General features: G+C 40.7%; 1 protein-coding gene across 1 annotated transcript; it reads right to left on the bottom strand.

The window, feature by feature from the left end:
* Window positions 1–477: 477 nt before the first annotated feature.
* On the bottom strand, window positions 478–25,222 carry SIRT5 (sirtuin 5). Its single transcript, XM_038391391.2, has 9 exons — window positions 25,068–25,222; window positions 20,905–21,043; window positions 17,571–17,704; window positions 14,173–14,398; window positions 12,445–12,532; window positions 8,376–8,429; window positions 5,375–5,498; window positions 2,272–2,387; window positions 478–1,044 (listed from the first exon to the last, which is right to left on the bottom strand). The coding sequence occupies exons 2-9, from the start codon at window positions 21,017–21,019 to the stop codon at window positions 969–971; spliced, it is 933 nt and encodes a 310-aa protein (XP_038247319.1). The 5' UTR covers window positions 21,020–21,043; window positions 25,068–25,222; the 3' UTR covers window positions 478–968.

The raw sequence follows: 25,222 nt of genomic DNA, 5'->3' as shown, positions 1-25,222 counted from the left end.
AGCCGCTTCCTCCTTCGGCGCTGCCCCCCCTGCCCCGAGCCGCGCGACACTGCGCCCCGGCCCCTCCCCCATCCCGCGCTGCTCCCAGCGCTCAGACACGCCGCGCTGCAAGGGCCCGGAGGCGGGCTGCAGTAGCGCTGCTAGCGGGGGCCTACGGCTGGGGCGCCAGGAGAGAACGAAACACCCCCGCCCGAGCCTGCATTAATTTAGGCAAAGCCAGCCGCAAAGCCCCGCTCAGCCGTAAAAAGCAACCCCAGGCGACAGAAACACGCTTTAATCGCATAGCCCAGAACAAGCGAAGAGGTGCTTAAGGAAGGGCAGTAACACAGAGCCCCTGCTGCAGGTGGTAAAGCGGCTCGGCTGGAAGCGGTCCGCCCCTCGGCCCTGCGCTTCCCTCCATGTCACAAACACGACGGGCAGCGCCGCCAGCCCAAAGCTCTCCCTGGAGGGAACGTTCCCACGCCTCTCGAAGGGTGGAGGGTGTTTATTTCTTTTCAAAGTGCCGAAGTGTTAGCCACATCAAAAGTTACTTTCCCTCTTTTCACACAACATCCTTTCAGAAATTTCACCTCTCAGAAAAAAGGTCAAAGATCCATAAGCCTCCCATTGCTTTACAATGAAGTCTTTGTGGAGTTCAGATTCATCTAATAGAGCACCATCCTCCTATTAGAGCCAGTCAATTTTGGAGTCATTTTAAATTGTTTTTATGTTTTCCTTTGACAGAAAAGATTTTAGTCCGACAGAAACATGACCTTTTTTAAAATTCCAAAGTCCAGTATTTTCCCCTGTTCCCAACCCTGTCACGGCCATCAGTGTAACTGAGAATCAGGATTTCTTTGATTAGTTTCATCCACAGATCTAGTCTCTTTACAACACTTAGGGTTTCTTCTACAACAATCCAGTTCACCTTACGTGTACTTCCTGATAGTCTTAGCAATTTAACTATTTCCCCTCCCTCAGATGAATGCTCATGAGATTATTTCAGTTTCATGGCGAGCAAGCGCTGGAGGCAGGGTGGTACCACAGGGACCTGGAAAATGAAATCTGAAACAGAAATCGGAATGGTTAGGAAAAAAAGAAAAAAGAAAAAAAGATGATGAAGCCACTTATAATACAAAAAAAAAAAAAGGAGTACTTGTGCCACCTTAGAGCCTAACAAATTTATTTGAGCATAAGCTTTCGTGAGCTACAGCTCACTTCATCGGATGCATTCCACTGAATGCATCCAATGAAGTGAGCTGTAGCTCACGAAAGCTTATGCTCAAATAAATGTTTTAGTCTCTAAGATGGCACAAGTACTCCTTTTCTTTTTGTGAATACAGACTAACACGGTTGCTACTCTGAAACCAGTTATAATACAAATTACCACTACGGCACGTTTGACCTTTATACGCTTCCCTTAATCCAGTTTCTGCAGATTGTCTAGTCATTTTAAAAGGCTAATTTATCTACACAGACACCTGAGCAAGCAGCACCTGTTGTAATAGATGTTTAAGCAGCAAATCATTCCGTAGGGTAAAAAAGTAAATTGACTGAAATCCTATAGACATCACATAAGTTTTTGTATTTTCAATAAATTGGCAGTTAAACAAACACTGAAAATAAAACAGGGATTGTATTCCCTATACAATCTGATAGGGAATTATAAACTCTTCAGACCCCCTTCTCTATAAAGTTTAGACAGATTTTGAAAAAATAGTAAAACAAAGAGCTAGGAAAAGTCAGTGTCTAACATTTTCTAGACCAGTGGTCCCCAAACTGTGGGAGCACCCCCCTTGAGGGTCATGGCAGAACCTTTTACGGGGGTCACATGGCAGCGCCTGGGCCAGCCCCCACAGGGATCAGGGAGGTAGCACCACCCAGCCCTCGCTCTGCCCCCAGACCAGCTCCACTTGGCCCTCAGCTGCAGCTCTGCTCCGCCTTGAGACCAGGTCCAGTCCCAGCTCCACTCCCTGCCCTGCTCTGTCCCTCAACCCAGCTCTGCCCTCATCCGCTCATCCTCAGGCCAGAGCCACCTCTAGCCCCAGCTCCTCCCCAGTTCTGCCCCCAGCTCCACTGTCAGCCCAAGCTCCTCTGTTGATGAAGCCTTGGCTGTGAAGTAATGGAACAGGGGGACATGGACAGATTCCATTACTAGTAAGGGGGCACGACAGGAAAAGTTTGGACACCACTGTTCTAGACACTTAAGAGCATTAAGTTTTATCAGGACAACATAAGAAAATCATTTAAGTTAACGTTGCTTCCTTCTACCTAAAATGTGAGTAGTTTTACCTGAACCTATTTGTAGCAGGGGTGGCTTGCATGTTAAATTCTGCAACTGGTACTCCTCTGGCAGATACTTGAGGAGCAAACATAGCAGCAGGATACACCACAGAAGAGGTTCCCACCTGCAGGGGAAAAAAAAAAAAAAAAAAAAAAAAAACCAGCACCACACCAACATTTTAAAAAAAGAATCCAGTACCTTCAGACATCCTGAGAGACTCTTGACCTGTAGATTTGCTAAAACATCTAATGCATGTTCAACCCAACAATACAAGTCTACAAGTATTGATATGGACTGATTACTGCAACCTGCCAAAATCTGAGGGGTAAGAGGTCTGATGCAGTAATCCTCGGACTGGAAGGGAGCAAAAACAGCACCCAAGTTGCTCTTCAGCCCTTCTAGTTGACAGTGGTATGGTGGTGACTGGTTACAAAATAAGCCATTTTCAATCATATGTGGTTGAGGAGGGAAAAGAAAAAAAATCACCGAGAAGTGGGGCCACTGGCAAGGGAATAAATAAGGGAAATCCTAACAGAACACAACCTAAAGCAAGTTTAAAAATATTAGGTAAAGCAGCCGCCCACCTACCTTTCAGAGGTATTGTGGAGATTAATATTTAATAATAGAACACCATTTATTTAAATAGTTTGGATGCTTTCTACATTTTCAAATATATTGATTTCAATTACAACACAGAATACAAAGTGTACGGTGCTCACTTCATTTTTGATTACAAGTATTTGCACTGTAAAAAACAAAAATAGTATTTTTCAATTCACCTAGTACAAGTACTGTAGTGCAATCTCTGTCATGCAAGTTGATCTTACAAATATAGAATTATGTAAAAAAACCCAACCTGCATTCAAAAATAAAACAATGTAAAATTTTAGAGCCTGCAAGTCCACCCAGTCCTACTTTTTGTTTAGCCAATCGCTCAGACAAACAAATTTGTTTACAATTTACAGGAGATAATGCTGCCCGCTTCTTGTTTATAATGTTGCCTGTAACTGAGAACAGGTGTTCTCATGGCACTGTTGTAGACGGCACTGCAAGATATTTACGTGCCAGATGCGCTGAAGATTCATATATCCCTTCATGCTTCAACAAACATTCCAGGACACATGCGTGTATGCTGATGACGGGTTCTGCTTGATAATAATTCAAAGCAGTGCAGACCGATGCACGTTCCTTTTCATTATTGGAGTCAGATGCCATCAGCAGAAGATTGATTTTCTTTTTTGGTGGTCAGGTTCTGTAATTTCCGCATTGGAGTGTTGCTCTTTTAAAGACTTCTGAAAGCATGCTCCACACCTCATCCCTCTCAGATTTTGGAAGGCACTTCAGATTCTTAAACCTTGGGTCGAGTGCTATAGCTATCTTTAGAAAGCTCACATTGGTACCTTCTTTGTGTTCTGTGAAATCTGCAGTGAAAGTGCTCTTAAAATGAGCAACATATGCTGAGTCATCATGCGAGACTGCTATAATATGAAATATATGGCAGAATGCAGGTAAAACAGAGCAGGGGATATACAATTCTCCCCCAAGGAGTTGAATCACAAATTTCATTAAGGCATTTTTTTAACGAGCATCATCAGCATGGAAGCATGTCCACTGGAATGGTGGCGGAAGCATGAAGGGGCATACGAACGTTTAGCATATCTGGCACGAAAATATCTTGCAATTCCGGCTATCAAAGTTCCATGCAAATGCCTGTTCTCACTTTCAGGTGATATTGTAAATAAGAAGAGGGCAGCATTATCTCCTGCAAATGTAAACAAACTTGTTTGTCTGAGCGATTAGCTGAACAACAGGTAGGACTGAGTGCATTTGGAGGCTCTAAAATTTTATATTGTTTTATTTTTGAATGCAGTTTTTTTTGTACATTATTCTACATTTGTAAGATCAACTTTCATGATAGAGATTGTATGAGGTGAAATGAAAACTACTATTTCTTTTGTTTCATTTTTACAGTGCAAATATTTGTAATAAAAAACAATGTACACTGATTTCAATTGCAACACAGAATACAATATATATGAAAATGTAGAAAAACATCCAAAATATTTAATAAATTTCAGTTGGTATTCTATTGTTTAACAGTGTGATTAAAACTGTGATTATTGTGAATAATTTTTTTAATCGCAATTAATTTTTTTAGTTGTGTGAGTTAACTGCGATTAATTGACAGCCCTAATCTGAACATGTAAAACACTGAATATATTAAAAAGCAAAAGATGAAGTTGCACTTGAAAGAATAATCTATGGTGGAAGAGTCAACTTTGAGGAAAGCTGTCACTCAACTACCAGCATAGATTGTGCTATCATTGCAAAGATGCTTTTTCTCTTTTCTTCCTCATTTAGTATAAATTAAATGTTAAAGTAACCTTAAGCACATTGTTAGGGACACATTCAATTAAAGAAAAAAGCTAAAAAGTAGTTTCAGGTACTATACCTGTCCCTTTTCCTTTCTACCAATTTATGGGATTTTACAGAATATATTTTCCTATGTTTTGAAATATTTGTCTCCCCCCTTTTAGCAAAATGAAAAATCAATGCAAACAGGGGAAACTGATTGGCTATATTAAATTGACCATTTATAAAATTCTGTCTAATACAAAATTAAAACAAAATACATGTATTTAAAAAAATGATTGGTTAGCTTTTACAACTTCCTAAACAGTTATATTAAAAAAAAAAAAAAGTCAAAAGTGTGATTAAAAAAAAAAAACCCCACACTTTTGACTTTTTTTTTTTTTTTTTTTTTTAAAGTTTCCAGTGTATAAGGAATTGAAAAGTTAAGCAATATTAGGCTGGCCATATTGCACAAGTATTTTAAACTACTGCATATGCAGTTAATGTATAACTTTAATATAGATAGTATGTGCTATGTGGCCAAGTTAGCACTGCTGAATTTACTTCGACTCAGAAATTCTTCACTGGTATGTTTAAATTATCCAACTTAATGCTACCTTAGCAGAGTGAGACTTTATTTTAATGTATTACGTTTCACTGAAACTGTCTCATGGCTGTATCTACATTTCCCATATCTGAGAGATGTGATTTCTTAATTTCAGTTTGCTTGACTAAACAGGAAACCAAAGCATTCCTTACCACCAAACAGAGGTCACAGATCTCAAGTTCATTTTCAACCTCTGTAAGAATGTCTGAATTCAGAGTTTCTCCAAACCACACAACATGGGGACGGAGGAGGCCATTGCAGCCTTGCTCTTCACACCTGTGAAAAGTTACAACAATAGAAGGAGATGGAACATTCAAAGTGATTTTGAGCCTTGGATTGATTTATTAAAAATGTTTAAGTCAGACCTATTTCAATTGCAACAGGTTCGTTAGACCACACTTAGGACAACAGTATGTTCAATCTAGGCATGATCAAGGCTACGATTTAGTCACGGGTATTTTTATAAAAGTCACGGACAAGTCATGGGCAAGAATCAAAAAGTAAGGTCCTGTGACCTGTCCTTGACTTTTACTAAAAACACCCCTAACTAAAACTAAGGTGCTGGGGTTGGGGTGGGTGGGGGAAGCGCTCCTGTGGCTGCTGATGCTCTACAGCAGGGGTTCTCAACCTTTTTCTTTTTGAGGCCTCCCACCAACAAGCTATAAAAACTCCACGGCCCAGCTCTGCCACAATAATTGGTTTTCTGCATATAAAAGCCAGGGCTGACATTAGGGGGTGGCAGCCAGGGCAATTGCCTGGGGCCGCATGCCACTGCTGTTCGGGGTGCAACTTGGGGCTCCACCGCTGCTGTACTTGGACCAGCTGCTTGGGGCTGCCTGACCAGTAGCCGGTGCGGCTGGCCCCTAGGGCCACCCCAGCTGCTCGGGCGGCTTTGGAATCAGCTGCACCAGCCACTGCAGAAGTCACGGAGGTCTGAGAAAGTCACGGAATCTGTGACTTCCGTGAAAGACTCGCAGCCTTAGGCATGATAATATAAAAATAACGTTTCACATTACAGCTGAAGCTAAGACATCAACTCTCCGATTCCAAAGGACTCCACAGTACTTTACAAAATTAATTTTGTGCTGGCAGACATCAAAGGGGGTATGTTTGTACGGAGTCAATTGAACAATTGGGGATTTAAACTGCTCCACTCCATTTGGACCACATCCTCTTAACTACAGTATACAGGAGAGCTTCCTCTATTATACAGTGCAACTATATCTCTGGGTGAAGTACAGAAGCTGTTTAACAAGATTGAGCAATGCTACCCAACAGTCTAATGCATGAAATGAAAAATAGTACTGTCTAATGCAAAAAGTTGAGGTAAATCATTTACTGCCACAAAAACTGCCATGGGATTTTTAATGATCACAAGATACCTGGCAGCAGACAACTTCAAGCATAGTATTAGATACTGCCTCAGAGGAAAGAGTGCTAGCTACTGAATAAACAGCAGATTATCCTGTAATACTTGGCTGCTTGCTACCATCGTTCAATTTCCCACTTGCTAAACAATCTATTCATTTAGCCTGGTCTTTACCAGAGGCGTACACAGATAAATAAGCAATCTATTTTTCTTCACTCTAACCCCTTGTGATGCTCTGTACCTCAGGGAAACACCCTGCACCCCCATGTTCATCCTTATAATATAATTGCGTGGTATCCAATGCAAAGTTTGTCATGTCGGGTGTCTTCGGAAGGCTCATGATGCCCTGAGCATGGTTGTTATAGGCTGCAATTTCATGTATATAGTTATGAGGCTGAAAATGTGTCCTCATGGCTTAAAGCAAGCCCAGGCAAAACTCTCCAGGAGCAGAGGGGCAGTTCACACCTCATCAGGGCATGTATAGGACAAACCCAGCCCAGCTTCACAGGAAAAAAGGACACTGGCCAAGGCAGCAACAAAGGATCTGCTGGACTCTCGAATGAGTAACCCCTCTTCCCTTGGTCAGTTTGGGACTACGATGAGGTAATGCTCACCTGACCCTGAAGGGGGCGCAAAGCCAAGAGGGAAGAAAGAACATGATAAAAGGGAGAGACATTTGCCATGCGCTCTCTTGTCCATCCCCAGACACCACCACCAAGCGACTGAAGCGCTGATCAAAGGGGAGAGCCTGGCTGAAGGGCAACCAGACAGCCTGTGGCGAGACACATCTAAGTTTGTACGGGCACTGAAAGTGGTAGGATCATCTTAGAATGAGTTTTGCTTTTATTTCATTTGACCAAATCTGACTTCTTGTGCTTTGACTTATAATCACTTAAAATCTGTCTTTTGTAGTTAATAAATTTGTTTGTTTATTCTACCTGAAGCCGTGCGTTTGGTTTGAAGTGTGTCAGAGGCTCCCCTTGGGATAACAAGCCTGATACATATCAATTTCTTTGTTAAATTGACAAACTCATATAAGCTTCCTAGGGTTGTGTCTGGGACCGGAGATATTGGCTAGTGTCATTCGGTCGGACAATCCGCGCAGTGGCTGGCCAAAAGTGCTCACTCATGTAGCTGGGAGCAGCTTACATGCCAGAGGCTGTGCGTGAACAGCCCAGGAGTGGGGATTCTCACAGCAGAGCAGGGTAAGGCTGACTCCCAGAGTTGAGGATTGGAGTGACCTAGCAGATCACCAGTCCAGATAACACCAGGGGAACATCACAGCCCTACTCCATATTTCCTTTGTCAGTTATCTCTTGTAACGTTATGTTTAAATTTAAGATGTTTGGCACTATGTTTGGCACTTAAAACGCAGCACTGGCGCAACTGCGCCACTGAAGAGCGTAAGTGAAGACACTCCTATGCTGAGGGCAGAGCTTCTCCCATGAGCATATAGTTAATCCACCTTTGCAAGAGGCAGTAGCTATGTCAACGGAAGACGCTCTCTGGCCGACACAGCGCTGTCTATCCCGGGGTTTAGCTCGGTATACCTACGTCGCTTAGGGGTGTAGATTTTTCAGACTCCTGAGTGACAGTTATACTGATATATGTCTATAGTGTAGACTTGTTCTGTCTTTCTCATTTTGTACACTGCTTTCATATTCTTCTGATGCTATGTAAATAATATTAATTAATTCATTTGTGGAGGCATCCTTTCAAAGTATTTGTGAAATTTGAGGGGGATCATGTTGGTGTGGTGATAAGAGATGAAAGTCAGCACTCACCGAGGAAGATTTTCAACTGGAATCTTGGCATCTTCTATTTCAGGGTCTGGAGCACTGAAGTCGGAAAATAAAAAAACATTTTAAGTACCAAACAAAATGCTATTACAAGTAAAATGTATTTCTCCAGAGTACTCTCTCAAATCAAGGTGGTTTAGTAGCTGTAGAAAATAAATACATCTACTACAACACTAAAGTCAGTAAAACAGGCTCATAATTGGTTTTAGAATGGCAAGAATAACAACAGGGCTCAGGTGCGAGGCAAAAAAAAAAAAAAAAAAAAAAAGATGGTTTCCACTTATGTGGAGCACCACAAAGGGGCTGGGGGGAATGCACGTGTGCCCTTTTATTGCTTCTCTCTAATGTAAAAAGTCATGGGAAGGGCTTTTTCTTCCTTAAAAAAACATTTTTCTTAATTTTTTCACATATGAGAAATTCAAGACTTGTCCACATGGACAACTCTATATGACCACAGACAGGGCAAGAGTATCACTACACAGATACCAAGGAAGTGAAACCTGATATTGAAAGGAAATGTGATTTTTAGTCAGACCATTTAAAATTCTGGTTTTTGTTTATGCCTATTTAATTAAGTTTTTTCCCTACCCACAAAATTTATAGCACTTTAACTATATTGGTATACAGTTATATTGGTACAACACTCCTAGCGTGGTTACAGTTATTAACAGTATAGCTTACTCCTGTACAGGAAGGGAAATAAGCTGTACTGGTATAAGTGCATCCCCACTAATATAATTGTGTCCTCCCTCGGAACTGTAGCAGCATATCTGTAATTGGTTAAATAAAAAAACAAAACAAAAAAAAAAATCACAGATCTAACCAAAATAGTTATACCAATAAAAATTATGTGTGTAGACCAGGCCTAATGCAATTGGAAGAAAAGACATCTTTGGATCAAATGCCTCCATGCTTTCAATTAAAAGGTGAGAAAGTTCCAAAATTCTCTCTTTTTTCCCCACCACCACATGCCATCAAGCAAAGTCAGAGAGACCAGATTTAATATTCTTAATATTATGAAAATTAAAAAAGAAGATTTTTAGACCTTCTTTATATATCATAAAGCAGCAAAAATGGGCACAAATCCAATCTTCCCTTTGCAGGTCATCTTTGGCTAGGTATGCACTACAAAGGGCATAGCTATCTTGGTCAGCGGTGTGAAGAAGTGCGATTCCTGACAGACGTAGCTGTGCTGGCACAAGCTTAGCATAGGCACCGTTATACTAGAAAAACTGCACTTTTACTGGTATAGTTTATTTCATTCAGCACAGCTGGAATAAGCTGTACCAGCAAAAGCACAACTTTGCCAGATAAACTATGTTCGCACAAAAAAGAGTGCTTTGCTGCTATATTATACGGTAGCAAACTGCTCCCAGCGTAAACCTGGTCTTTAACTTGAAGCAGCTCTTCTCTTTCGGAGATCTAAAAGGATATTACTTGTTTAATGACTGAAGTCAGATTTACCATCATTTATACCTGAAGTTTTTCTGTAGGCTACATGCAAATTGTTATTTATTATTTGTACTGCTGTAATACGTAAGTCCCCAAGACACGATCAGGATTGATTGCAAGGTTCTGTAAAAATATACAGGCCATAGTGCACATAGAATGTGTAGCTACATGCCATAGTGAAAAGCAGATTGCATCCACACTGCAGTGTGTAGCTACACTTGTCAGTGAAAGGCTCTGGCTGTGGGGGGAGCTGCCAGAGCCTTTCCCCACTGCTTCCCTCATGCCAGAGCCTTTCCCTGCTGCCAAAGTCTCTCTCTGTGGCATGAAAAGGCTCTGGCAGGTCCCTGTGGCAGGGAAAGACTCCAGCAGTGGGGAAGCAACTGCAGGACACTATACTGCTAAAAATAATAGTGTAGACATCGGAAGCACTATTTCGGTGAGTAGAAAGCTGTGTAGGGTACAGGGTTCAGGTGTGTCTTGTCTTTACTCACCTAAGCAGTGCCTCATGGTTTATATTGCTATTTATACCCATACTAGGAGGGAGCATAGTGTATGTATTCTACACTCCACCAAAAGAAGCATGCAGTGTAGACATATCTATAGAAAGACAGTCCCTGTATAGAATTGCTTACTATCTAATTTAAGACAAGATGTAACAAGTGAGCGTAACAAATGGTAGAAAGGTGGGGAGGAAGAGAAGGGGATAAGGGTAACAAGTTCACATAGTAACATAGGATAGTAACCACTCAACTTGATGGTTCCAGACTATCTGAAATGTTTGTTCTAATGGAACGGATATACAATTTTGTGCAAGATTTAGGATAAACAATGTTTCATACACTACCTTTATATCTTGTGATATTATGGAGCACCAAAGCCATTCCAAAGTTAAGACTATAATCAAGCTTTTACTACAAGCCTGGTTTTTCTCCTATCTCCAAAATCTACAACAAAGGAATAGGAGTCTAAAAACTGTCAGATTACAATGCGGGTGAAGATAGATGTTTTCTACTAAATGTGAAGTAATTTGGACAAAGGGTTTCTGAGTTATCACTCCCTAAAACAGGTTTTCAGCAGCCTCCAAAACTTCTGAACTTTTGGTTTTGGTGACAGAGTGGCAAGATTTTAAAAAGGGAAAAGTGAGGAAAGGAGAAATAGTACATAACAGTTTAGTTCATCTAGTCACAATCTCATGCACAGAACCAATGTTTCATTTCCTAGAGTCCAACATTAAAAGTTTCCAAAACCAGAAAAAACTTTGCTTCAAATCCAGTCAAGGTTGCTAAGTGACAGCAATGTACCCATATATCACAAATTACAAAACTGAAGTACTTGAAAGCAAATAAAAAATAGGTAAGGACGTCTTGAAGGTTACACTACACCTTGCACAACATTTTTTATACCAAGTATATATTTCATCACATCAACCATAACTGAGAAACATGGATCGCTGGGGGAATTTTAATGTATTTTTGATTTGATATCTAAATATTTCAAGGAATATTCATGCATGGGGGATATTAGTTAATATATCAGAAAAAGAAACACAGTGCCTATTGCTGTTTCTTGAGAATAAGGGTGTAGCTGTAGTTTAACAGCCAAATGTATGACATTCTGTGGCCTCACCTTTGAAATAATTGATGCGTCATTAATGTGCTCATTACTGATATAATTTGTATTTGACAGAAAATTGTACTGGATTTGTCATTCAGAAATCTTAACTGATCTTTTAAATACAGCTTCTTGGTTTTGGAACTTCCCAGAGCTTTCGTTGTTAAACATCTTTTATTTTTCCTTTTGTGTAGGTATCACTGCATCCAGTGGCAATCCAGACCAGTAACGGGCCGTCACCACTTGCCCTGCAATCCTGGGTACCTTACAATGTTTTGCTGCTGTAGCTCCCAGCCTGCCTACAAGCATGCAGGTCACACCCTGAGTGTCTGTGTGTTAAACAGCCCTGGTTCAGCAGCTCTGACCCCAACCCCACTCTAGCTTCCATCAGCCTTGGTTACAACCAGCAAGGTGACCCCAAATACATTCCCAGTCCTGAATTTTACCAGTGTGGTAGGTGTCGTGAGTAGTTCAGGCCTGACAAGAGTTGCTGACACATAGTAGTGAACCACAAATGGGCTTTGATGTCACAATAGGTAAATGAAGATATTAAAAAAAAAACCTTAATGAGCGATATAAAATATAAGCCTAAATATATAACTCGTAACTGGATCCAGGCTAGTCTCTGCTAGAACCATTTAATGTATCACTAGTGGGTTATTTTTAATGAACTTATTCTGCTAACTTCCTGTAAGTAAGATCATTACTTAAAAAACTTGGAAAAACATGGCTAAGCCCTGTGTGCACTTTAGCAGTGAGCTGTTTCAGTGGCTGACATCTTCCCAGTTCTCATTGAATAAAGCTAGAGTTAATGAAACAATATATCCTATGTTTTCAAAGCATCATGTGAGCTTTAAAAACAACTCCCACTGAGGTAAATGGGGAACACCTGGCTAAAACCCAGCCCAGCTCTGAAAATATCTACCCCGTTTAAGATAATAAATAAGTAGCAAACTGAAAAAGAGAAAGTATGGGTTTCACAATATATTACCCTTTCCCAGCCAAAGCTGGACATATTGGACTCTTGTAATTCTTTGCCACATTTCCACAGCTGGTGCATCGGGTTTTGAATAAGCTACCTGAAATGCACAAAGCAGCAATTCCAGATTTTAATATCAAACAATGACTTTCAGATATGGTTACGCATGCAAACAGTTATATCCATCCCAAGTGTTCCCATATTTGACATTGGAGAATATATCTTGTGGGCAGTTTAAGTTACAGGAACACAGAACTAAGAAATTCCAGCTTGGCAGCACTGTGAATTAGTTTATTATAAAGCACGTACATAAAACATGTTTGATTGGCAGTCAAAGAAGCCAATAGCATATTTATTCACAAAGCCAGGATACACCAAAGGCAGGAGCACAAGTTTAATAGAAACTGCCATGCTGAACCAGAGAAATGGTCCCTCTAGTAGACTGTGGCTTATACTCTGGTTTATCTCATAACATCTAGATGACTATAACTAGATGACTATTTCAGTATTGCTGAAAAAAATAATTTTACAAAAAAATGGGAATTGTTTGCAATCTGGCTAAGAAGGATGACTTACGATTGTAGCATTTCTCTTGGAGTACAGGAGAACTGTGTTAAAACACACACTTTGTAATTTGCACAAAAAAGGCTCAAAAAGGTACCTCCGACTTCTCAAATAATTAACAGCAAATGATATAGTGAGGCCTGACGTTACTAAGACTTTGCAATATACTGTAGTATATTTTGAAAAAATGAAGTATAATCAAAATTAAACTACACTTATCAGAATAAGTGAACAAAATACTTTGTGATGTATTATCCCTGCTCGCAAACTGGAAAACTCAGTAATTTGTAATTTCTACCCTTTAGGATAAATAAGCTAAGTTCTATTGTCTGAGTATATTCATCCAAGTGGATCTGAGACATGCAAGGAGAAAACATTAAGAGAGACAGTTCCAGTGCCATCATCAGTATAAAAACAAAATGACAAACAACAAAGGGAAGAGACAGCAGGTGATGACAAGTTCAGCAATAGCTGGTCAGAGTAAGTGCATGTGTAATCCACACACCTCCTTGGGTGTGGTGTTCTGTCCCATCTAGTGGCACCGAGACCACTTAGAGAGAGAGTTAAATGAGTCTGCTTTACAGCCTTAGCTAACAACCAGTTGGCTTTTAGCTCACGCAGTAGAGGCTCATACATTAAGCTCCAGAGGTCCCAGGTTTCATCCTGCCGGCAGACGACCAGGGTCCGTCAGCGTTACACATGCATTAGGACTGGTCAAAATTTTCCATCTCAAGTGCTTGACAGAAACTGGGTTTTCAACAAAACAACTGTTTATGTGAAAAAGTGTCTGCTTTCCCTGGAAAGTGTTGACTTTTAATCTAAAACTCAAACACCTGAAAACCAAACATTTTATTTGGAAATGCCACCACAGCACCTCTTGTGAGAGATAGTGCACCCATCCCAGACTACATCTTCCATGCTGCTCCCTGGTGTCCCCTCTTCCTGAGCAGCTACAGTGCATCATGGGAGGCCTTGGCCACAATGTGTAATGGGAGATGTAATATGGCCAAGAGCCAGACCCATAAACGACAACTGGGCCACTGGGCACATGGCATTTCTGAATAAAAATGTTTTTGGTTTTCACTTGAAGTTTTTGATTTCACTTCAAATATTTCAGTAGAAACTCTCCCCTCCATCTTCTGAGCAGTTCTAGCGTACGCGTGCATTAATACTAACCATGAATTTCTAAGAGGTGTTTTGTGCCCGCCTTTCTGTGGAGCTCATCAATGTTCTGAGTAATGACCACAACACTTCTTCCCTGTTTGCTCAGTCTGGCTTCACACTCTGCAATGGCAACATGTGCTGGATTTGGTTGTTTACTCAACATCAGCTCCCGGCGGTAATGATAAAATTCCCACACACGGGAGGAGTTCCTTGCAAAGGCTTCTGGGGTAGCTAATTCCTGAAAAAAAAACAAAATAAAAAAAAAAAATTCATTCATTAGTAATAAGAGCAAAACAACTACACCTGATAGTAGATACAGTCACTCGTAAGTTATTAGGGATGTCGCGCAATTAAAAAAAGTCATTGCATTGTTAATCATGCTATTAATCGCACTATTAAACAATTATAGAATACCATGTATTTAAATAGTTTTGGATGTTTTCTACATTTTCACATATATTGATTTAAATTACAACACAGAATACGAAGTGTACAGTGCTCACTTTATATTTATTTTTGATTAAAAGTATTTACACTGTAAAAAACAAAAATAGTATTTTTCAATTCACCTCATACAAGTACTGTAGTGCAATCTCTATCATGAAAGTTGATCTTACAAATGTAGAATTATGTACAAAAAACTGTATTCAATAATAAAACAAACAATGTAAAATTTTAGAGCCTGCAAGTCTACTCAGTCCTACTTCTTGTTCAGCCAATCGCTCAGACAAACAAGTTTGTTTACATTTACAGGAGATAATGCTACCCGCTTCTTGTTTACAATGTCACCTGAAAGTGAGAAAAGTCATTCTGATGGCATCATTGTAGCTGGCGTCGCAAGATATTTATGTGCCAGATATACTAAATATCATTGCCAGCATTGCAAGGTATTTATGTGCCAGATATGCTGAACATTCATATGCCCCTTCATGCTTCAACCACCATTCCAGAGGACATGCATCCATGCTGATAACAGGTTCTGCTCAATAACAATCCAAAGCAGTACGGACTGACACACGTTCATTTTCCTTATCTGAGTCAGATGCCACCAGCAGAAGGTTGATTTTTCTTTTTTCGGTGGTTCGGGTTCTGTAGTTTTTGTATTGGAGTGTTGCTCTTTTAAGACTTCTGGAAGCATGCTCCACACCTCATCCCTCTCAGATTTTGGAAGGTACTTCAGATTCTTAAAACCTGGGTCGAGTGCTGTAGCTATCTTCAGAAAGCTCACATTGGTACCTTCTTTGCATTTTGTGAAATTTGCAATGAAAGTGTTCTTAAAAGAACAACATGTGCTGGGTCATCATCCAAGACTGCTACAACATGAAATATGTGGCAGAATGCAGGTAAAACAGAGCAGGGGGCATACAATTCTCCCCCAAGGAGTTCAGTCTCAAATTTAATTAACGCATTATTTTTTTTAACAAGTGTCATCAGGATTGAAGCATGTCCTCTGGAATGGTGGTTGAAGCATGAAGGGGCATATGAATGTTCAGCATATCTGGCACGTAAATACCTTGCAATGCTGGCCACAAAAGTGCCATGTAAATGCCTGTTCTCTGTTTCTGGTGACACTGTAAATAAGAAGAGGGCAGCATTACCTCCCGTAAATGTAAACAAATTTGTTTGTCCTAGCAATTGGCTGAACAAGAAGTAGGACTGAGTGGACTTGTAGGTTCTGAAGTTTTACATTGTTTTGTTTTTGAGTGCAGTTATGTAACAAAAAAATTCTACATTTGTAAGTTGTACTTTCATGACAAAGACTGCACTACAGCACTTGTATGCGGTGAACTGAAAAATACTATTTCTTTTGTTTATCATTTTTACAGTGCAAATATTTGTAATCTAAAGTAATATACACTTTGATTTCAATTACAACACAGAATACAATATATATGAAAATGAAGAAAACATCCAAAATATTTAATAAATATCAACTGTTATTCTATTGTTTATCAGTGCAATTAAAACTGTGATTAATTGCAATTAATTTTTTGAGTTAATCACGTGAGTTAACTGCGATTAATCAACAGCCCTAGTTATTATCTACATGACAAGATAACAACATCAGAGTATTTGTAACCAGCTATATCTAACAAGAATACAAGTCAATAGCCAGAATCAGTCCTTCTTATTCTACAGGGGCATGATAAGTCAGTGTTATACAGGAGGCCTGGCTAGATTATCATAACCGTTCCTTCTGGCCTTATAATTATGGATCTATAAATACTGTATTTTATGCAATGAAGAAATGCCATTGAAAGTTGCATATAATTTTATTGTATTATCATCCAGAATTCTCTCCTTTTACACTGTGCACACAGAACTCATTCTACACTGCCCAACCAAGCCTCCTCTTGAGAGTACAAACACAATACAAGGAAATTGAGAAACACAATAATTAATATTTTCTATGCACTAAAGTAGCCATAAAACTATGCACCTTTGCATGATATATTTTGTGCTACTGGTAATTTCAATTCAGCCTTAATTTATGTATAATATAGCCAAACAATAGGCTTTCATTCTGGCAGCAACTAATACTTTGTCTCCTTCGGGCCTATAAAATCTCAGCCATAATTCTGCATTAATACGCGTTTTGCATTCAGTTTTCTTGTTTAAAAGATAGGGGGAGAAAGCTCATTCAAATAAATCCATGTGAACTATATACTTACAGTGCTACATAAAGATTGAACATTAATATGTCAAAGTTCTCACATAAAAAAACAACATTTATATAAATATACTGTATTTAAATGCACCATTACTGAAAGAAATACAGGTGCACCTTTATCATGCCAGTAACTGGATAACTACACAGCTGCTCTAGTTTCCAAAAGAATTAAATCTTTCATGAGCATTATCTTAAACACACACACAAAATTGATTATGATGGCAGTGCAAATATAAGAAAGGGAACATTAAATCAAGTTAATTTTGAGCCACAGAAGGAGCACAGACAGCAGGCTGCAGTAGGAAGTTGTCAGAGTGTGACAGACGAAATCATCAAGACAAGACATTTTCAAGCTTTAGAAAGTGTTACAAGCAATCAAATAAACAAAACAAGTACTCAATTTTGTCCTTCATCCTTGTTTTTTTCAATTTGTCTAATTCAGAAAGGGAGAGGTGTCCTGGAGGAAAAAAGCAAGGAGGACCCTTAAGTGTCTCCAAGACAGCTAAGACTGTTGTGCTGACCAGCAAAAAGAAGAAGTTGCAGTTGCATGAGGCTACCACAGTGGAGCATGAGAAAGAAGCTGCAGAGATGGCTAAGCAGAGAACATTTTATCACTACTGAAGCACTGTGGGAGCACTGCAATTCTTTAAAATAGCTAGCTGCTTCTGACTCATTGTAATGGCACATCTGAATTAAAGGAATAATAGTCACTCATCAAATGTCTGGCCCAACTACATACCTGAGCTTGCCATTTTCTCCAGTAGCCCCCTGAGCCTCTGAAGGTAGGAACACCACTCTCAGCGCTAACGCCAGCCCCTGTAATAATGGCTATATGCTTTGCTTTGGCAAACACTTCTCGAAAATCAGCCATATCTAAATATAATGGAAAAAAACAACAATAATTGATCCACCAGTTTTGTTTCATTTTTAAAGAGAGACCATTTAATCAATCACTCAGATATTTAGCAATGGACATACAAGCACAATGTGGCTGTTGGGCAAAACTGCCACACATTTAATTTTAGAATATCTATTCTTTCCTCATGTTCTGTACATCAAAATTAGAAGCGTTATCTATGAGAAACCATTTTAAGCCCTGATCTTGTGAACACTTATGCACACAAGTAGCCCTACTAACGGCAAGAGAACTACTCATGTGCATGAAGTTAAGTACATGTGTTAAATGTTTGGAAGACTGAGGCTTTAAACAAAAGTTCCTATGCTGGAATTAACAGGGATACAATAATAATTCTGAAAGGCTGTAATTTCTAGTTATATATAAACCCCTTTCAACCAAGTGGTTGGGCCACCATTTCCCGCAGCTCCCATTGGCCAGGAGCTGCGACCGGCTGTACCTGCGGACGCTTGGGTAAACAAAGTGTCTTGCGGCCCGCCAGGGGCTTACGCTGAACAAGCCATGAACCAAGTTTGGGAACCCCTGGTCTAAGGGCTTCCATGGAAGGCCCCAATCCTTAGGTTAGGGTTGAAAGGACTGGGACTACTGAGGCCCCATAAGAACAGGTGCTAGTTCTGAACTATGGCTGTGATAATCTTGTGATCACAAAGGAAATCGGGGGAGGAGGGAAGGCTGAAGGACTCCTACTCCCATAGCCAATGTTAGGGTTGGGATGATGGCTGGTAAACTTATTAGCATGTATGTAGGGTTGTTTTTTTTTTTTTATTGGTTTTAGTATGTTTCTCAGTAACACTTTTTATTGTAAGAATAAAACAGGCTTGCATGGGAAGTGCTGTGTGGTACCTTATAACTATAGCAATTACACCAGTTAACCATCGCTGAGGAGAAAGCAAGCAGGTGTCCTCTGGCAACCTGTCTGTGCTGGGAACAACACAGTGAAGGCAGGGAACTGTGCAGCCTGGAAATACCCAAGTCAGAAGGGAAAGAGACGCGGGTCAACACCCAGAAAGACAATAACTGGGAAGCTGGAAGCCTGAGAGTGGATGCCCTTATTGGACCACTATGGGGAAATGCAGCTGTAGTTACCCTGACCTGTGATACAACCAACTTAAAATTCTTCAGACATTATGCTAATTAAAAGGAAGACACAAATTAAAATCTAGTTAGTGTAAAAAACATTAATTGAAAATAGTTTAACGTACGACACTTGCCTCTGAGTCACCTTGTCGATTTTTGGTTTGCATTTACATTTATCAATCATTTTCCCAGTAAAGTGTGAAAAATCCACACAAGTAGCTTGGAAAAGTGACTGATTATAAAGGACAAAGAATTAAACTAATACACAAAGGGGCTGTCAAATGCACAAGCTGAAAAACAAAAATATTTGCATCTCTAATCTCATCAAATTATAGTCATCTTACATGTTGCTTTGAACTATAGCAAACAAGATATTTTCAGAAAGAAGTACGATTTGTATGTCAACAGAATCCCTTTAAAATTGACAGATGTGAAGTGATCTTCCCAAAGTCACACAGCCCAAACCAGACCACATCCCTCCTAGAAAGTGACTGTGGAGGTGGACCTTCGATACTCTTTGTATTTTACTATTACAATCTAAAACAGTGGTTCTCAAACTGTGGGTCAGGACCCCAAAGTGGGTCGCGACCCTGTTTTAGTGGGGTTGCCAGGGCTGGCTTACATTTGCTGAGGCCAAAGCTGAAGCCCAAGCCCCACCACACGTGGCCGAAACCTGAGGGCTTCAGTGGTGGGTGGCGGAGCTTAGGTTACAGGTCTCCTGCCCACAGCTGAAGCCCTCGGGTATCAGTTTTGGCCCCCCAGCACACGGGGCAGTGGGGCTCGGGCTTTAGTCCCCCCATCCTGGGTCATGGAGCTTGAGCAGGCTCAGGCTTGGGTCCCCTGTCCTGGAGTCATGTAGCAATTTTTGTTGTCAGAAAATTGGGTCGCAGTGCAATGAAGTTTGAGAATCCCTGATCTAAAAGATGTTGCTTGTGGTATTCAAGTTAAACTAACTCTTTTGAAGAAAGATTTTCATGTAGATCATCACCTGGATTTGAACAGCTGTAGCATTACCCAATACCCTATCTGTGAGATGGTGGGAGTGGTTTCACTACCTCAATTCTGCAGAAAGCCTGCAGTGCAAAAGCAGAGGAGTGAATTTTATTCTGTTTGAATATGGAAGACAAATCTAAATATATACACAAAAATATACAGTGATACACATATATTGCTTATTTTATAAATATTGATATTATAAAAAGCGTTAACAGGAATAGCCATTTTGACCCCTAACTATGTCAGGAACTTGACAATCATTCAGCTTTATTGCAAGGAAGGTGACTTTCACCCATTTAAAAAACAAAAACAAAACAAAAAAAAAACAAACCCCAAAGCTTCACAGCCACACTTTTCCATTTAAATTCTTGTCTCTCCAAGAATCTCACTTTCAAATTAAAATATAGATTGCTATTATCAAAGCCCGGGCAAGATCAAATCAAGCTTATAGGCCAGGCACAAAGCTTTTATTAAATCATCATTCTCCTCCTGATTATTACAGCTTCACTGTAGTGATGTTGTATTTAATGTTGAAACTGCACTTCCATTCTAAACACTCATTATCAGGCACTTGTAACTTGGGACAGGTTACCTTGGAGGCTGAAATTTTTCATGCTAGGTCAAAGCCAAAAAGGAATTTTTTTTTTTAATCTTTTCAGTCATTTGAATTCAAAGTTTAAAAACATACCATTTATTATATTTTCCATAGGATTTTCTTGCACTTAAACAACAAAAACATTTTTTAAACTTCTAGCTTCCATCCACATGATGACTAATTTGACCTGTTTGCAAAAGTTAGGTTTAAAAAGTTATAGAAATACAAGGGACAGGCAAACAACATTAGTTTCCTATAACTTTACAAAGGTATAAGGCAGAGAACTGATTCTACAATCAGAGTCAAAAGTGATTCAGCAAAGGAGACTGGTGGTTTGGACCTTGCAATCCTTAAAAGAAACAAAAATGCTGCTTAACTTTAACATACTCAAAACTCAGGAAGCAAGGAAGAGAGAAAAATAATTTACAGAATATTTGTCCGGAGTATAGAAAGAAAAAAATACATAGCACTGGAATGAATTTATCTTACTTGAATTAGGGCGAGCCATTTCTAAGCAAATCCTTTGTTTCTTGGAAGGAGGTGGCTTAAGTCCACAATATGCTTGCGAAACCAGCCTTCTACTGGTAAACTGGAAGAGACTCATCAGGATCACTTTATAGTTCTTAATCTGAAAAGAGAAATCATATGAAAAGTTATATGAATACATGTTTATGTGGCAAAGATATTCTTAAATACTCTCTTTTCTGTGTCACAAAAAAATGAGGTACAGTATTTACTATTTCATCCTTCACCCCGTTTATCAAGCCCAAGTATTGCTTATGGGCAAAGTTCACTACTAGAGTATTTCAAACATACAGAGCAATCGGATAATATGATAAAACATAACATAAAAGATTTAAAGGACTGCCAATCCTCCTCTTGCAGAGAAAGTACTGAAATACCTATATTTTTTCCAGGTTTTTTCCCCCAGTATGAAACACAGACATGTCAAAATCTTACTTGAACTCATTTCCCCCATAAAATGAATTAATACTTTCCACTCTGCTGTGACCTTGAGTCCTTGTATTGAAAACACAGTATGGTTTCATGGGTTTAATAAACAAAAAATGCAATACTGTGCAGACTCAGTAATGCTTAGCATATACAGGGCTTTTAATTTGTAATACCTCATACAACCATTAACTAATTCTGAGATTTATTCCCCCTTTACAGATGGTAAAACATACACTGGGAAAAATTCACAACTGGAGTAAACTATTACAACTTACACTGATTTCACTGGGAATTGTGTCCCCTTATGACAAGGCTGATGAGACCCTCAGACAGGGTAAGGATGACCAAGTGCTTAGTGGGCCAATGGGCTAAGACCATTCAGCCAAACCCGTAATACGGATTTCAATCCTGGTGTTTAGCGTGTTAGATCCAATTACCTCTCAACACAGTACAGCTGCTCTATCCTTTTCACCTTGGTATTGTAATTTTCCTTATACTATGTAACATTTATAAAGAATGAACATATTGGTAAGTGTTATTGGTATATACCCATTCATTAGCCCGTTCGTTTATAAGCCGACCCCCAAAGATGGATAGGTAAAAATAGTAAAAACTTTATGACCCTTTCATAAGCCGACCCTATATTTCAGGGGTTGGCAAACATTGGCTCCTAGCCCATCAGGGTAAGCCGCTGGCAGGTTGGGACGTTTTGTTTACCTGGAGCATCTGCAGGCCACTTCCCGCATCTCCCATTGGCTGGGAATGGCAAACCGCAGCCACTGGGAACTGAGGGGCTCCACACCTGCAGACGCTCCAGGTAAACAAAACGACAATGTATTAGATATTCAATTCAATGATTTCACAGAGTTTGAAATCATCAAATTTTGGTGTAGACCCGTTTATAAGCCGACCCCTGCTCTTTGATGTGTCACTTTTTTACCAAAAATATTCGGCTTATGAACGAGTATATACGGCATTTATAAGTTCATTTCCTCTTTAGTGGTAAATGGAATTTAAAGAATTTTAAAAGGATAAATCTCATACACTCCACAAAAGCAGAGAGATCAACTATATAAAAATGGAGGGAAGCAATAAAAAAAACCCCAAAAACAGTCTTCATATTTATATTCACTACAACCAGCATATTTTTTTCCTTAAATAGAATCTTCCCGGATATTTAAAATCCACAGTACTTTCCACTGACTCAGATATTCTTACATCCCAATCAAAAGAAGCAGCTCCCCCTATATTTTGAAACTGTAGGAGGTAAAAACCACACACAAAACTAGTGATTATTTCCCTTATATTACCTCATCGTTCTCTCATTACAATATTGAAATAATATTCTACATAAAAATATTTAAACCAATTTTAACTATCTGATATTGATGACAGAACATACATACTAAGATTATACTAATGCAGAGAGTTTATTGCACTTTACAAAGATCATGATTTCATTACTGCCATCACAGCATAATAATGTTGTCTATCAGACACGTTAAAAACATTAATACAGCTTAGACAAGCAACTGTACTGCTGAGAGCACACTCTAGCATGTATATTACTTTGTTACACACTGAAACAAATCAAAGACAACAACACTATGTCAAACAGAAACATATAGGGCCTAACTCCTGCAATGATATATGTGTGGTCTGTGTTCACAGACCCGATTTATGGATGTTTGCATTCATGTAACAATTTGCAGGATCTCAGATTAGAATCTCACTGAGGCAATGGTTTGTGGAAGGAATGAGAGACAGACAAAGGGAAGTCTTATTTAAAGCGTCACATTGTGATAAACATGGGAAAAACCTTCACTTGTTCTTTTCTAGACTGGAAAAATGTCATCGTTAACAATTTAAATGCAATTTTGCACCTAGTGTAGAAATGAAGACACAGTTTAGCACTTTAAAAATGTGCTACCTTGTTGTGTTCAGCCTGAGTGGGAGCCTGGGTTAAACACAACATATCCTGCCCACATTATATGCCAGGGGTCTGTCTAGACTAGGAGAATAGGTATTTGTTTTGTAAATGTATTGGGGTGACCTTAACCAGCTAACACCTTAAGGCTCACTTCCCCCTACTTCAAAACAAGTAGAAAAGTATTTATCAAAAACTTCAAAAATTTTTACACTCATCCAGCCCCAGAGTCTCTGGTTGTGTCCAAGGTCCAAGAAAAGACCTGATCTACCAAGGGTATGCTGAAAAATAAGGACTCCAAGAACTGGATCTTTTCAGGCATCAGGCACATTCATCTGCCTCCCTCCAATTTTGCATCACAAACAAGGCCCTTTTTGCTAAATACAGATTGTTGACATGGGAAAGGATAAGCCCATAATATACAAATTCCATCAGGAATTTAGAGAAGAACTAAGAAAAACCATCAAAGAGTATCAGATGGTACCGCAGGTGGCTATGAACACATCAGGTGGCCCATGGCCATTAGCTTTACCACACAGCGTTCCTCTTGATTGCAGGCATCCAATAGATATTGCATAGCAGGTGCCTCTGACTAGAGAGGACATCCAACAAGTTGGATGAAGTGCCCCACTCCCTCAAGGATTCAAGGGTGATGCTGAGGTCACTAGGGATCTACACCCCGACCAGACCATGTCTAATCTAGAAAACAAGGCTGAGAGGAAAGTCTTCAAATATTTAAGAGGTTGTTACAGAGAGGACAACTATCAGTTGTTCTCCATGCGCACAAATGGTTGGACAAAAATAATTAGTTTAGTTTGCAGCGAGGGAGATTCAGGCTGGATATTAGGAAATACTTACTAACTGTAAGAGTAAAGCTCTGGAACAGGAGTGGCCAACCTGTGGCTCCCGAGCCACATGCGGCTCTTCAGAAGTTAATATGCGGCTCCTTGAATAGGCACCGACTCCAGGGCTGGAGCTACAGGCGCCAACTTTCCAGTGCGCCGGGGTGGGGGGTGCTCACTGCTCAACCCCATGTGCCGGGGGCGGGGGGGGTGCTCACTGCTCAACCCCATGTGCCGGGGGCGGGGGGGGTGCTCACTGCTCAACCCCTGGCTCCGCCCCAGGCCGTTTAGTTCATCCCCTCCCTCCGCATGGGGGGCAGGGGGCATAAACTAGATGATCTCTCGAGCCCTACGTTTCTATGAAAATACAACTTGCCCTTTCTAGGCTCGGATTTTCCGATGTGCTAGGGCTGGTCTTCGCACAGTTTTTGTGTGGCTTGGCTTATACCCAGTGTAATGAAAGCTGCACGGGGTAGCATTCAAGCAATACCAGGGACAGGCAAGCCCTTAATGTGTGTCAGTGCAACCCACACCCAGCCGGTGGGGCTCTCTCATCCCGAGTGACTAGGCAACACAGACTCCCCAACCAGCCGCCCACTGCCTTGGCGCCCGACCCCTTCTTAGCTCAGTCAATCGAGGCTCACGCCGGCTTGGGGGGCTACCAGCGACCCAGCCCCGGGTTAAGAGGTGGCAGCCTTGGGGAGCGAGGCTGGAGGCGGCTCGGGCTGCGGGTGGCCCCAGCGCGGCTCCCCCTGCCAAGCCGAGGCCGGGGGGGGGGGGGAGGCGGGGTTATAGCAGGGCGATGTTATCAGCCCCCCCCCCCCGGCTCGCACAGCCCCTGAGGGGAGAGCCCCCAATGCCCCGCGTCCCCGGGGGAGGCCCGAGACCGGCAGGTGTCCCGGGGGCTCAGCCCCGGCCCGGGTACCCACCTCCGCAGCAGCGCCCGGTCGGAAGCCGCAGCAAGCGGCTGGTGTCAGGGCCCAGCTCCGGCCGCGGCTGCGTGGAGGGCGGCACGTCCCACCTCCGGAGCCGCCGCCGCGGGGCGGGGGAGGAGCCGGGCCCGGCCCACAAGAGCCCCCTAGAG

The sequence above is a fragment of the Dermochelys coriacea genome, chromosome 2 (genome assembly GCF_009764565.3).
Source record: "Dermochelys coriacea isolate rDerCor1 chromosome 2, rDerCor1.pri.v4, whole genome shotgun sequence".
Classification (NCBI taxonomy): Eukaryota; Metazoa; Chordata; order Testudines; family Dermochelyidae; genus Dermochelys; species Dermochelys coriacea.
The sequence above is the reverse complement of the archived record's forward strand: the minus strand, read 5'-3'. Positions and strand labels throughout refer to the sequence as shown.

Bases quoted from the DNA above. Each gene is read 5' to 3' on its own strand.
- SIRT5 (XM_038391391.2), bottom strand. From the start codon at position 21,019: ATGAGTCTCTTCCAGTTTACCAGTAGAAGGCTGGTTTCGCAAGCATAT. The intron at 17,705-20,904 runs GTAAGATAAATT...CATTATATTTAG, and splicing joins AATGGCTCGCCCTAATTCAA to ATATGGCTGATTTTCGAGAA. The intron at 12,533-14,172 runs GTTAGTATTAAT...TGTGCATTTCAG, and splicing joins ACACCTCTTAGAAATTCATG to GTAGCTTATTCAAAACCCGA.